This window comes from Denticeps clupeoides, chromosome 7 (assembly GCF_900700375.1).
Source record: "Denticeps clupeoides chromosome 7, fDenClu1.1, whole genome shotgun sequence".
Classification (NCBI taxonomy): Eukaryota; Metazoa; Chordata; class Actinopteri; order Clupeiformes; family Denticipitidae; genus Denticeps; species Denticeps clupeoides.
In genome coordinates this window covers 16,666,553-16,681,411 of record NC_041713.1, presented here as the reverse complement: position 1 = coordinate 16,681,411, position 14,859 = coordinate 16,666,553, and the positions used below count along the sequence as shown (strand labels likewise).

General features: G+C 42.5%; 1 protein-coding gene across 5 annotated transcripts in view; it reads right to left on the bottom strand.

The window, feature by feature from the left end:
- The window catches only part of sdk2a (sidekick cell adhesion molecule 2a), a 100,154-nt gene that overhangs the window by 21,596 nt on the left and 63,699 nt on the right, over positions 1 to 14,859 (bottom strand). For all 5 annotated transcript variants that reach the window (XR_003750303.1, XM_028986408.1, XM_028986409.1 and 2 more), the window contains exons 8-25: positions 14,212 to 14,295; positions 13,673 to 13,867; positions 13,275 to 13,391; positions 12,079 to 12,246; positions 11,889 to 11,991; positions 10,122 to 10,298; positions 8,806 to 8,942; positions 8,587 to 8,734; positions 4,947 to 5,087; positions 4,563 to 4,744; positions 4,333 to 4,448; positions 4,044 to 4,239; positions 3,599 to 3,697; positions 3,324 to 3,515; positions 2,298 to 2,419; positions 2,064 to 2,173; positions 1,825 to 1,975; positions 1,493 to 1,730 (exon numbers count right to left, since the gene is read on the bottom strand). Coding sequence is in view for 4 of the 5 variants with exons in the window: in XM_028986408.1 (XP_028842241.1) it covers positions 1,493 to 1,730; positions 1,825 to 1,975; positions 2,064 to 2,173; positions 2,298 to 2,419; positions 3,324 to 3,515; positions 3,599 to 3,697; positions 4,044 to 4,239; positions 4,333 to 4,448; positions 4,563 to 4,744; positions 4,947 to 5,087; positions 8,587 to 8,734; positions 8,806 to 8,942; positions 10,122 to 10,298; positions 11,889 to 11,991; positions 12,079 to 12,246; positions 13,275 to 13,391; positions 13,673 to 13,867; positions 14,212 to 14,295 (2,676 nt within the window). In the remaining variant the exon portion in view is untranslated. The remainder of the gene's footprint in view (positions 1 to 1,492; positions 1,731 to 1,824; positions 1,976 to 2,063; positions 2,174 to 2,297; positions 2,420 to 3,323; positions 3,516 to 3,598; positions 3,698 to 4,043; positions 4,240 to 4,332; positions 4,449 to 4,562; positions 4,745 to 4,946; positions 5,088 to 8,586; positions 8,735 to 8,805; positions 8,943 to 10,121; positions 10,299 to 11,888; positions 11,992 to 12,078; positions 12,247 to 13,274; positions 13,392 to 13,672; positions 13,868 to 14,211; positions 14,296 to 14,859) is intronic.

Here is a 14,859-nt window from a genome sequence, read left to right as displayed (position 1 = left end):
AGAACCACACTGCTCCTCCACATCGAGAGGAGCCAATAGAGGTGGTTCGGGACAGTATCCCCTGGAGACACTCAGGGTTAAGTGTCTTGCTCAGGGACACAATAGTAGTAAGTGGGGTTTGAACCTGTGACCCTGTGGTCTTCTGGATCATGGGCGAATGAATGTCACACACAAACCCCATAATATCTGTCATGAATATGGCAGTTTTACCAATAACAAAAAATGTTTTTAAGTAAAAGGTTTAAATTAAATTAAGACAATATTCAATGTTGTCATGTACAGTTCTAAAGTTTCTAAATGTTCGATGTTCGAGAACCAGAGGGGACCCTTTTGCAGCACAAGGCATGGTGGATTGTTTAACCCCAATTGATTTCCCTGTACCACAATAACCTGTGTTCCATTTTCCTTACCCGTTTCCCTTCCCCCCTTGGTCGTGACAGTTTGATTAAAGTGCAGCCAAACTGTGATGAGCTGAAATTGGGTTGGGTGATATGGCCTAAAAACAATATTATTAGCAATATTTTAAATAAATAAACAAACAAACAAATAAATAAATAAAGGACAGGAAGTGAATAGTTGTGTAGGATGCCCATGCCGTGACAAATGTTTAAGCAGCTGAAAAACCCAGACAATTCTAAAACCCTGGCTGGAAACAATTTCCAGGTATCAAAAAGAAGACATATCTGGGAAAAGAAGATGTCTGGTCAGCCTAAATTAATCCAAACATCGTGTGAACTTATCTCGCTTCTCTTCGGGTGTAAATCGCCCCCCCCCCCCCCCCAAGCTGAAAAAACTTTAAGTCCCTAAAAGACATTTGCTCATTCTAAAGACTAAGGCCAGACACACTAAAGAGACAGAATAGCAAATGACATTACACAAAAAGCAACAGAAAAGCACAGAGAAAGGCTGAAGAGATACGATAATTCACAGAAAATAGGAGCCTGATTTAGAGAATGATTTAGAGAACAGCTTTGCACAAACTAGACCACATCAAAGCACATTGAAGTAAATCAAAGCTCACAGCTGTATATTTATTATGGTGTAGCCAAGATCATTACTTAATCATTTTTAAATTAATAGGGATGATTTTCTAGTTGGCACACATACCCTAATGTGTACATAACACTGTTGATGTGATCTAACACCCACAAATATTTTTCAGAATATTCAGATATAGTAGGCTAGGCTCATCTCCTTTTTAAAGTTTATCTTTATAAAGAACTACCAATCCAAGAGCTGGATTGGTAGTTATTTCCCTTCTCCAAGATGCAGATACTGGTACTTGGCAAGCAGTCCTTTCTTGTTTGTATTTTATTTGATGTAAATCCTGAAAGCATACATGATGTGGCATTACTGAACCCTCCCCATGCTCATTGTCCCGGGGCCAATCTACCAACCTTGAATTTATCAGGAATATGGGAAAAAAGTCCTGAGATGTGTTTCTATGAAAGTGTTCTTGAGCTGACATTGAATGTATAAAAGCAGCACTCACCAGACTCTCTGGTTCTGCCATAGATGGGTTGGCTCAAAGGCCCTGTCCCAATGCCATTCACAGCCTGGACAATCACTTCGTACTCCGTCCACTCCTCCAGGTCCTCTATGGTGAACTCACGCTCTAGTCGGTCCTCTATCACGTGGTATAGGACCCCACCTTTAGACCCCGCCTTAGAGTATTGCACACGGTAGCCGACAAGCTCTGGGTTCCCATTGTACTCCCATTCTGGAAGTGGCTGGAATCAAAGAATCATCTCAGATTTAATCTCGAATACCATTTTCCAGCCCATTGTGACTATTTCGTGTTTATTTCTGTACTACGATGCCTACCACCCAACGGAGCCACAGGCTGGTCTCACTGGCTGTCCTCAGGGTCACATTGGCAGGGGCGATGTCTGGGGGGGCCTGCAGAGTTTGGATCTTCCTGGAAGGCTGGCTAGGCGGGCTGGTGCCCACTATGTTTACCTGCCGCATGCGGAACCTGGAAAAGCGGGAGACATGCTGATTGGCCATACTTGTTTATCTCTGTTTCGCTGATACGACTTCATTTGAAACTTCTGTAGTAATACCTGTAAAAAGTGTAGGGATTTAAGCCGGCCACCTCAAGGGAACGTGCATCTGGCTCGTTGGAAAGCTGATGAACCATTACCCACTCCTCATTCTCCCCGATCACACCAATCTGGTGAGAAAAGGTGTGACAACAGATCAATATGGGTGATTGAAGGACCACTGTGAAAAGAAATGAGGGAGGGGAGAGAAAGTCAGAGGGAGAAATTCATCAGAGCTAATGGTCCATGCATTACCTGGGCCTCCACCAGCCAGCGAGAGATGGACGTTTTACCATCGTAGCCTGGCTTGAACTGCAGTGTCACCGAGCGGGGGCCGATGTTTGAGATGGCAATGTTGGTGGGAGGTCCTGGCATTTCTGAAAAAAGTATTGAAAAGGGGGTTAAAACCCAAAATAATACTGCAATATTGTAACCCCATTATTATTTCTGGAGTCACTTAGATATCTGTGCTCATTCAAAAGGGACAGAATACTGTGAATACATTGCCATACATGTATGTGTTCTACTACAGTAATACAGTATGTAAAAAAACATATATTCATAATACACATAAATGCCTTTTTGATATGCACATAAAAAAAGCTTTGCTGTACCACAAACCAGTTAAAACAAAGCATGGAAATTATGAAAAAAAAACTATGTCAAACATCAATTCAGTGATTTCTGCATAATTCATATTATTTATTATTGACTGTCATCCACAATACCCAGTGAAGGCGTGAAGCAAAAATGCTCCCTTGGAAGGAGAGGCATCATCTACACTCAATTGGGTTTTAGTACTAATTACATGTGACTGTACAGTTGCACTCAAAATACACAACAAATAAACTGATTTAGCTCAAAATAAGAGATGGCCTGTGCAATACATTACAGTTGGCAGATGGCACATCAACATGAATAAAATATCAGAATTATTTTTTATTGACTGCCGTCCAATTCCATTTCTGTGGCAAACAGATAACAGCTCAGGGTGTTGACTGCTAGGAGCTCATCCTTGGTCACATACACACACCCACCACTGACTAACACACTCACGCCTACAGACAATTCACCTGGTGTACATGGCTTTGGACAGTGGGTGGGGAACTGGTAAAAATGGAGGAGACCCTTACCAACATTGGACCCTCTAAACTGGAGTAAAACTTCCATATCTTAAGATGTATAATATATACAGTAGATGACTGACAGTAGGTTGTCTGTACTCAGCATATCTGTTGTTGATGCTGTGTGTATAAAGCTCTGAGGCTGCAATGTCCTAACCTGGAGGAACCCCAGAGGATATAGTTGAGGAAGACAGCTGTCCCTGGCCTTTTGTGGTCATACCCGCCACCTGGATGGTGTAGGTTGTGAGGGCAGTGAGGCCAGTGACACGGTACTCCTGGGTCAGGTTGGGGAGGTAGTGTGTCACGCGGGTGTTGGTGCGGTTGAATTCCTCCCAAGAGATGCGGTAGCCTGCAGGAATAACCAGAGCGGAATTCACAGGGTTCAGACTTGGGCATTATTTGACAAAATGACAATTAAGGAACAGAAGATACCTGTGAGAATTCCATTTTTCTCTTGCGGCTCTTTCCAGCTGACTTTCAGAGACGTGTCCAGAATCTCAGTAAAACTTAGGTGGCCAACAGGACCTGGGACTATAATTGCAAACAATCTCACTTTCTTTGACAGATCTGGTGATTTGGTGTGATACATGATAAAAAAGCTGTCAAAATTAAGGTGATAATCATTGAAATTAATTAATAAACACGTTAAAATTAGATAACAAATAAAAAGCCTGACTGAACTGTTGAGAAGAACAAGGTAATTTAAGAGATTTTCAATGAAGTTTTATGATATCCATGACTGCAAGCTTTAGTATTAATAATAAGCAAATTCTTTAATTAATTGCAAAACGTGCAGCTTGTTATATTCTAATCGATTGAAGCCTTAAAAAAAAAACTTGAATGTTTTGTGTAAATGAGCATTAATTTTGGGACTAACTGTCTTCGTGTGTGCGCACGAGTTGCGATGTGCTGCGTGGCCCGTCTCCAGGTGTGGTAAAGCACAGCACAGAGGTGTAATAATCTGTGAACTTCTTCAGCCCTGGGATGTAGCCCACGTGGACACTGTCCTGAAAGTTGGGTCTCACTGTAACCATGGTAACATCATCTTCGTGGCCAAGCTCCCATGCCAACAGCTGAAAAAGGCAAAGAAGAATTTCAGATGAGGGTGAAAATGCTGTGCTTTTGATTCCAGACTCCAGATAGTACAGGGTGGTGGGGAGGCTGACCTTGTAGCCTTGGTTGATGCCGTTGATGAACTGAGGGCTGGGGGCGCTCCACGTGAATCTGACAGTGGTGGAGTTCACTGCCTCTCCCTGCACATTACCCGGTGGAACCGTGGGCACTGCAGGAGAGAGAAATTAAAGATAAGAGAAAAAAAAACAGCTGACCTTCATGTCAACACCCCATAACTCTAGTCTGAGGCGTGAATGTGCATTAACTGAGTGAGAATCCTCACCTCCCTGCAGCGTCCATTCTGTGACCTTGTGGCTGAAGACCCCCTGTCCCGCTCCGTTGTAGGCTGCCACCTCAATCTCATAGTTAGTCCAGATGATGAGGTCTTCCAGCAGCATGTTGGTTTGGTCGGGGTTAGTGATGTTCTTAAGTTGGCAGTCAACAGGCAAGCCAGACAGACAGTACCTAATCCAACAGAGCACAAAGAAGAGTTTTATCCAAAGGTACTATAACAAAACCTCTGCTTTGGATCTATGAGACATTGATTTAGTATACATTTGACTGTAAATATAATACTACTCAAACTGTACATACTTTTTAGTGTATTTTATTAGCTACTATAGCAAAATCACTGAGAAATCATTAACACAATTATCCCAGCACTAACCTGATTATGTAGCCTTGCAGGGGGCCATTCTGGTGGCTCTCGGGTGGGGGCTGCCACTGGATCATGATGGACTGATTGGTGCGTCCACTGGCTATGACCGTCTGGGGAGGGGCGCTGGGGGGCTCCTCAGGCAGGGAAATCCTGTGAGTAAGAAGATGTTTAGAGAGAGTTTCAGGACTTCTGAGTGAGCAGTAGGCTCTGCTCTCAGTGGTAAGGATGGTGATGGTGGATGTTTGTTGCTGGCCACATGCTAGCAGGCGAGAGGCATTGATTTCATTGTTTTTGCCTAGGCTCGAGCGCCTGCACCAAAGAGTCCCACGGGAGAAGCTCTCTTCCCGTGATCAAAGAAGCTGCAGAGAAAATTGGCTAATGGCACGGAGCGAAATTCTCAGAGCCTCCCCTTGAATCAATTCAAGTTGACATCTTGATTTCTCCAGTGTGCCCTGTGCAGTTCGGTGGCCGTAGATAAAGCTCCATGTTAAGGATCAAAGGGAGAGTCTGAGATCCTTCAGAATCAGCCCACTCCCACAGTTGTATTATTATCCACCCTGGGGTCTGCCCTATCTGGCCTGTCTCAGAAAGAAACTCAGATCTATTGTTGCACAAGTGTGTGCTTATGAGTGTAAGAAAAATGGTGAGTGTAAACACTGTGATAAACAAAGCGAATAGATTTTTAAAAAATTATTATCAAAATGCATTGTGTGAGTCCTGTCAATTGATAAAAAATTTGCAACTAATTAATTGCATATTTTGCAATAAATAAATCATGATTAACTCTATTTGTTATAAGGCAAAAATATGGTGAAGTAGTTGTCAATTAAGTTGAAATTGCTATAACCAAAAACTCCAATGCAGTTGGAACGTTGTGTAAACACCTTTCCTTTTAACTCACTTTCACAGGGACATGGTACATGGAAGGACGCATGGAAGGTCGCCTCCATGGACATGACATAACGCGGAAAAGAAGCACGTAACAAGGGTAATGACGATGATCGCATGCGAACTAGACACACTGAGACACTTACATAGATGAGCGCAATCATGGGAAATCAGAGTACACGGAACACGAGGAAAACCCGGCCAGGAGAGTACCAGGGATCGTTCGGGTCATCGCCAACACACGATAAGCATTAGGGAACTGAGGGCACTAATTGTTGAAGCTGTGTAAGTGGAATTCTTTCCCATTCTTGCTTGATGTACAACTTCAGTTGCTCAACAGTCCGGGGTCTCCGTTGGGTCTCGTTTTTTTTTGCACTTTATAATGCTCCACACATTTTCAATGGGAGAAAGGTCTGGACTGCAGGCTCTTTACTATGAAGGCATGTTACTGTAACACATGCAGAATATGGCCTCACATTATCTTGCTGAAATTAGCAGGAGCGTCCCTGAACAAGACGTTGCTTGCCAAAACCTGTATGCGCCTTTGTTATGATATAATTTCCGAGCATGTTCTTTTTCTAACAAGTTAGGCCTTATCAGGGCTCTTAGTTTTGTTAACTCAAAATCTATAGAAATCGAACGAGAATTGCTGGTGTCTTCCTCCTGTAAGTCGCTTTGGATAAAAGCATCTGCAAAATAAAGTAAAGTAAAGTAAAGTACTCCTTACCACCAGGGGTCAGTGTCGAGGCCGGAAACCAAATAAATAAATGAATACCTGCATCTTAAAATTGTCATCTGCAGATCTCGTAGCACTGCCCCTATAAAATTATGCAGGTAGTGCATCTCTATCCGTATCTGTTCCGTTCATTTTTGAGTATGTGCGCAAAAAAAACGACGAAAAGACATCCGTACATATGTACGTAGTTTACAGCAAGAATATTTCTGCCTTAGCTCACCACCATTCCATCACAGACACGATGTCCATGATTTCCAAAAACAATTTGAAATGTGACCTTGTCAGGCCACAGAACACTTTTCCACTTTGCGCTCAGTCCATCACAGATGATCTTCCGGCAAAGCATTCCGGGGTGTTGTTGATATATGGCTTTACGGTTGAGTTTTGCCTTGAACTTGTAGATGTAGCGATGAACTGTGTTAACAGACAATGGTTTTCCTTTATCGACTGATGTTGGTTTTTAATGAGGTTCCGCCTGAGGGATCGAAGGTCACGGGCATCCAATGTCAGATTCTCTGAATCTTTTGTTATATTATGGACAGTAGATGATAAAATCCATAGATTCAATTGTACATTAAAAAAACACTTAAACTGCTGGATTATTTGTTTCCACGCAGTTGTTCACAATACGGTGACCCTCGCCCATCCTTGCTATTGAAAGACTGAGCCTTTTGGGAATGCTCCTTCCATTGAACCTGTTCACCTATGGAATGTTCAAAACAGGCGTTTTTTAGCCTTCCTCAACTTCCCACTCTTTTGCTGCCACTGTCACAGCTTTTTGGGAATTTGCAAAAAACACAAAGCTTTATGAGTTTTAACATTAAATATATTGCCTGAATATAGGCTGATTTACAAATGATTTCCAAATCATTGTATTCTTTTTTTTTTTTTTTTGTATTCACCTTTTACACAAGGTCCCAACTTCATTTTGTATTCTATTAATTTATTATAATGGTGCTCTATTGGAGGAACATCAATAAAACTGTTTTATTAGTATTTTTATGGGAGCAAAATTTTGAGAAAAAAGGGTTAAAGATTCATACACAAGTAATTTTTTTCATGATTAGTTTACATGTAATGCCACCTTTAACTGTGAGATATGTCATTCAGTTATGGGCTGTGTGCCATGTGCCACACTTCCTCTGTGTGTGTGTGTGCTGCAACTGGAGTGTGTCTGTTGAGATACAGTAAAACAGACCCAGGGAAGCAGTTGTGACGGCGGCGTCCCCATGGGAGATCCAGGCTCTTGCACAGTGTTGCAGGAGACTGTCTCATTCTCTTTCTGCCCTAAATCCGTTCCAAACTTTTGTCACATATTTGCCACTGAAGCGAGACGCTATATTGCAGAGGCAGCTGCTAATAATGAGTCTGTGGCGTGTCCCCTTTTCTGAGCTGGAGGAGCATCGTTCTGGTCCCAAATCTCCTTTTTTTCATCCTTTCAAAATCCCTTCAGTCTGAAATCTGGTTTGCTGAGTAACACGGCACATGGCCACAAAAAAAACAAAAATCCCTGTCTTTCTAGGCCACAGCTGCATTGTGAAGATTTCACTCAAGAAAGTCTATCATGAATGTATCATAACCATTCAAAATATATCTGACGCATCACAAAACATTCCCAATGTCCTCAAAGTGCCTCCAGTTCCTATCAATTATTTTGCGTGCGCTTGTGTCTGTGTGTAAAAGCTCAGCTGAAGATGTCAACGCCGCCCCGTGGGATCCCAATACGTTTGAAGTCGTGACTCACTCATGCATGTAGCATTGGTCTCGAGCGGGAAGAAAACTACAGAGGCTACAGAGTCCTGCTTCATACGGCATTGTGGATTTAAGCCCCTGTGCACAAAACGCACTTATGTGCTCCGTACAAGGCGCCAAACCGTAAGCTCGTAGTCCCAGCCTGCGCGCCCACTTGTCTGGAACAGAGCGAAGACTGCTTGAAGCAGGGATTCAAAGGCAGATCGAAACTGTACCAAGCTGAAAAACAAGCAGGCGGTTCGACTACAGAGAAGCGACTTTGCAATTCCTCACCGTTCCGTTTCTCGGCTAAACTGGCCCTTCCCCACGTCGTTAACGGCACACAGGCGGAACTGGTATGAGCGCGCCGGGATCAGTCCACCCACCATCACGCTGGCGGATTCTGGCTCGATGTTGGCCAGGAGAACCGTCCACGGAGCGTCTGCAACACAGACACAGTGAATGGGATTCTAGTTCAGGGTTCTATTGCTCTGGGTTGTGTAGGTCACTCACTGTTCTCAGACACCTCCAGGATATAGCGGATAAGTGGGCTGTTCCCATCGAAGGCCTGGGCCCATGTAAGGTTGATGGTCCTTCTCTCGCTGAGGCTGAGGGTGGCCACTGGGTTCTCTGGAGCATGAGGCAACTGCCTGTGTGAGGACATCCATCATTAAAATATCACCTTTTCAGAAGCAGTAAGTAAGAGAGAAGGATTTGAGAATTTGAAGGTACACCCAGGTAAAATGTGCAATACAGTAAACTGTTTGGACACACCTACTCATTTATGAGTCTTGCATTTTTTACATTATAGAACAAAGTGTATGACATTTACATTAACAGCATTTATCAGACGCCCTTATCCAGAGCGACTTACAATCAGAAGTTACAGGGACAGTCCCCCCCCTGGAGACACTCAGGGTTAAGTGTCTTAACACAGGACTATGAAATCACACGTGACGTTATGTAATAAATATAAAAGCAAACAAAGCAAAAAGTTAAGCACTTGAGTCTCTCCAAAGCGGGGAGCTTTTGCTGTGTTGTATAAACCATCTTAAGTTAGATGGTTTATACAACAGTCATGGTTTATTCTGAATCCTTTCTTATCATTCACTCATGTTAATGAGCATCTCATAAAGCAGCTTTTTATGATGAAAATAGTGCACAAAGCAGCCATGAAGGTAAAAAAACAGCGACTCTAAAAAGTCAGATTTATCAAACATACTTCACTTTCTCTTGATACAAAAAATACTAAACGCATTTCTTGCATTGGATTCTTCCATCCTAGTCTCTGTGTGTTCATTTTTACTATTCTAAAAATTTTGTACAACAATTAAAATATAAAACGTATCTTCAAAAATACCAAATGTATTTTTATATATAATATTATTATTGTATTTTTACAGCTGAAAATCATCTTTTAATGCTCAGCTATTTTTAAAATAGCTGAGCAATGAGCACTCGAAAAATTTACAGCACTTACAGCACATATAAAATTCTGCATAAATTAAACATATCACCCACTATTTACTGAAAAATAACCCCACTACTGGTTTAGCACCACTGTTGGTTGGCTCCAGTACAGTTTTGCAATCTTCAGCATTTAATTCCGACAATTCTTCTCCTAAACCGATATTTGATTTTTCCCCAGGAAGGAACTGTCCACTGTTCTGTAAGCATGGTTAAAGTTGGGTACAGCCTTGCCTGGACAGCAGAGCCTGCATGAGATGGGGTGGATTAAACTATCTATACTGCACAAATGTGATAACAAATTGCACGATTTCAGTCGAGTGAAAAACAAATATGGGAGAAAAAGTGGTAAAGGTGAGTACCTGACGCGGAGGTGGGCGCTGCGTGTGTCGTTGCCCCCCACCGAAGTGACTCGGCAGCTGTAGGTGCCGATGTCCCCGGACCATGTCTGGGAGATGTGCAGGGTCCCGTCTGGGTCCAGCCGCATGCGCGGAGTCGAGCCCACGTCTATGACCGAGCCGCCCTTTTCCCACACGTGTCTGCAGCACAGAGCGTTTAAACTTCAGTTAACCACCGCGACACGCAGCACGGCACGTCATTATGGAGGCCTGGTGTCGTTCCGCCGCTTCATCGCTCGCGGGATGCACGCGCCAGGCCTCCCTCACTCACCCTGTTTAATTGCAGCGTCTTTCATTGCCTGTCTAATCTCTTATGTCTTAAGTTTAATTAAATCCTGCGTCTGCGTTATTACGCTGCTTACATATTCATCTGTTTATCCCTGATGAAATCAGTGGCAGGTGGGCATAAATCACAGCCCGGTCCCACGAGAACGTGCGTACAAACGCACGCCGACTTGTTCTCCCTTTTTTATTTCCTTAAAGGAAAAGTCCTCCAAGATAAACAACCTGCTGTATGAAATTCGGTTTGCTACTGCTTCCCATCTGTCATCTGACATTGCATGCACATCTTCTGTATCAACGTAGCATAGAAATTCACCAACGAGAGAGAGAGAGTTGGGGGGGGCAGTTCAAAGGACTGCAGCCGCTCCAGTGAATTTGAATTAGTGATGGTGTTTCTATGGCTAGGATTCAAACTAGCAGCATACCACTGGACTACAGCAGTCACCTGCATTTTACAGGCACTACATGCAGTTTCCGCATGCCAATGTCACAGGAAGTACGGCATGCATGACGAACCAGAGAGCAATTTTGTACAACTGAACAAAAAAACGACACCCTTATTGTTCTCCCCTCTTTTTAGCCACTGGTTTGCTGGTATTAATGAAACACCACTTGGTGAAAAAAAACACAGTTCACTAGTAATTTGGTTAGCCTGGACAAATATTCAGCAGGTGAACACAAGCAAGAACACAAGCAAAGAAAAAAACAACAGATTTTGGGGCGCAACTTCCAAATTGGGGAAATTTATGGAAATAACATGGATATGACCAAAATTGGTTAATGGGTTGTTTAATTTACTAGAATTTCTGTATCACATTCACACATTAGAGCTCACACTATGACCAAAAAAGACCGGGTGGTATATTTCTGGATTTTTGCAACAGCTATAAATATATTTAAATTTAGTGTCAGCTTTTTTTCAGAAATAAGAGAATGCTTTTAAAATACACTCATATTCATATTCTAACCATGTTGATGTTGATGTGCCAGTTGTGAACTGTAGCACATTTACTTGTAGGTGCTGAATTTGTTGCATATTTTGACTGTGACTATTACATTTAATAAGTCATGAATCCCAGATGCGTGAAGGTGATGTGACTGCTTGCAAGGGCATGTTTCTGCTTCTTGTGCTCAGATGTGGATGTGGAAGACATCCATTAATAAATAATATTCACGTTGATATTTTATTCATGTTGATGCAGATTTGCCAAAACTAATTGATAAATGTACTACCCAGAAGGATTGCAAAAGAAAATATTGATACCACACAGTTGTTTTTTTACATGCATTTCAAATATGTTTTATATTTGTATTTATTTTATGTACATAACTTACTTTTTGTGCACTGCACAAGGTCAATATAGTTATGACAATGTATTCAGTATTTAGTGACTACTTCCTTTGCCCATCATTACTTATCTTATTTCAGAGATATTTAAAAAGATTAACCTGACAGTGACACTGGTGTCATGGGTCACCCCACAGGACATTGTGGCTTTGGTGCCTTTGATGACACTCTGGTCCTGTGGCGGGTTGGTGATACGGGTTCGAGCTGAAAACAGAGAGAGCTCATGAACTATTCACAGCATTTACACAAGGATTATAGTAGATTTGCACAGTCATTAAGCACAGCGCTCACCCCAGACCACCAGCTCGGCGGACGCTTCATCAATGCCACGCGAGTTGCTGGCCATGCAGGTGTAGGTTCCCGCATCAGTCAGGTGTGTGGGGCTGAGGAGCAGACTGCCTGATTCCAGCAGAGTGAAACGCGGCATCTGCACTGAGCCGCTGGCCAAGACACGTTCACCTGCAGCCAGAGGGCATATGGGCGAGTGATGGAGGACAGTGACAGAAAGTGAAAGTTTAGGGGAGAGTGAACATTTTTATCTGTACAGCACACGGTGCACACAACAAAATGTGTCGTCTGCATTTAACCCATGACCCTTAGCGAGTAGTGGGCAGCCATGAAAGGTGCCCGGGGAGCAGTGCTTAAGTGGACCTCAGTGGCACCTTGGCAGTTTGGGATTTGAACACACAACCCTTTGGTTACAAGTCTGCTTCCTTACCAACTAGGTCACCACTGTCAGAAGAGAACCACATGACATTGACAGTCGAAACTTTAGACACAACTAGTGCTATTTTGAAGTGTCTAACACAGGATTTTTTTTTGTCACAATTTAAAATGAAGATAAGTTTCCATTCATCAGATTTCCATCCGAGTCACCTATCTTCATGGCTGCTTTTCTCAATATATCATAATAAGCCTTTACATTTACAGTATCTAGAAGTGACTGGTTACAGGGACAGCCCCCAGGACACTCTCAGGGTTAAGTGTCTTCCACAGCGACATAATGATAGTAAGTGGGGTTTAAAGTTGTGTCTTTGGTTAATAGGCAGTTGTGTTACCACTAAGCTACTACTTCCTGTAAGCAGCTTCATTGGTGATCTTGGCCATGAGTGAAGGAAAAGCACCAAAAAGTGTTCAATATAGGAACTATTTCGGAAATCTTGGAAAACTGTCCCCACTGTCTAACTTGAGGTGGTAAAGAGAAGCTGTGAAATGCTGTCATCACACCATATGTTTGTTGTCTTAAATATTACATATTGCCAGTTATTTTTTGACATGTTTTTTTTTTAGTTTGTTCTACATATAAATAAATGAAAAACATGAGCAAATACATATATTTGCTCATGTATTCCAGAAATATATACTATTGGTATACTATTTGATGTGAAAGTAATTGCTCTCTAGTTAATTCCCAGGTAGTGACCATGTAGCCATTAATGGAGATTGTTCATGTTGTGTATATTGATGTAGTGTGATTGACAGCCCACCTTTCTGCCAGGTGATCGCCGGCCGTGGCGCTCCGGCGGTCTCGCAGTGCAGGATGATGGACATGCCATCAATCACAGCGCTGTCGGCTGGTCCCGCTGTGATGTTGGGGGCGATACCTACGGTCGGGGGATGGGCAGAACAAAGCTGAGATAGAGATCAAAGATAGAACATCAGCGCAGCGGAAAACTGTGTCTGAATTTATCATCTGGGAAGTCGCTTTCATTCAAGCTGTCATCTTTTATTCCGAGAATTGAAAACTAAGAACGTCAGACACAGGGCTTGTCTTTTTTGCCGCTCCCTCCCTCTTGCCTGGTAATTCTTTGCATTCATAAAATGACAGATGAAAAGGAACGTCTTATATAGAGAAGGGTGAGGGAAGGACGCAGCTCTGACTTACTGGTGACGGCCAGGTACGTGTTTGTCTGGACCTCGCCGGCCAGGTTCCGGGCAAAGCACTGGAACATTCCAGTGTCGTCAGGCAGAAGGCCATTAATCTGCAGGCTACCGCCCACCAGTACTCTATAGCGAGGGATCTTCACAGGACTTATGGGCACTGCGTCCTTGTACCACACGATGTCAGGCTGAGGGACACCTGCAGCCGTAAAAAAAAAAAAAAAAAGCACAAAACCAAAAACTGACAAATATGTACATATACATATCAGCAAGAATCTATTATGAATCTATTATTCAGCAGGTGAACAGTCCATTTTTTAAGTTGATGGGCAAGCCATGAAAATGTTCTGCTGAGAAACCTTGGGCCCTGGTATTAATACTTTAGGTTACCACCTACCAAAAGATTGTTGCAGACCACATAAACCCCTTCAAGGTAAGAGTGTTCCCTGACGGCCACAAACTCTTTCATTATTCGTCTATACAAGCTTCTGGATACCTAAATTTCCTTTTGGGATCTCTCCAAACATAGGTTCTAAGATGTACCTCTGGCCTGACAAGGAATATCCACCACCTTCTCCATCTCAGCACTGATGTGCCGCTCAGGCTCCTTGACGAACTGAGGGTGTTCTGCAATGAGAGACAGCAGAACATCAGACTCTGGAACATTTTAGTCACACTCAAAACATGCCCAAAGGCAGCTGCTGTTCTGTATGACTGTAAACTACACTGGCATTCCCTTGTGAACAAATAGAATACTATTAACATACTGAATAGCTTTACAGTATGCATGTATTAATTATACTGTAGTACATATAATAAACCAAATTACTAATAATATTACTATTAACTTATAAAAAGTATATTCAATGTCTTAACTTTCTGATAAATGAAGAGTGTTCAACACAGTGAAGTTTAAATGGACCAAATGTAACACTAATTAGGGATGTGATTTATTTAAGCAACGTGCAGGTTTAAATTGCTCTGTACTCAAGAATTAAACAAGATGGGTCAAAAGAACATGAAGTTAATAAAGACCTTTCCTTTTCCCATTTCCACTTTCCCTTTCGCAAAGTAGAGCTCTATATGTCTGTTTGTCTCGTATAATTTGTATTCCACCCCTCTATGGTCCTCCCCTTCCTTGGTATTGTGACAATATTAGTCCAAATTTAAGTATCATCCCTCTTTTCAAGA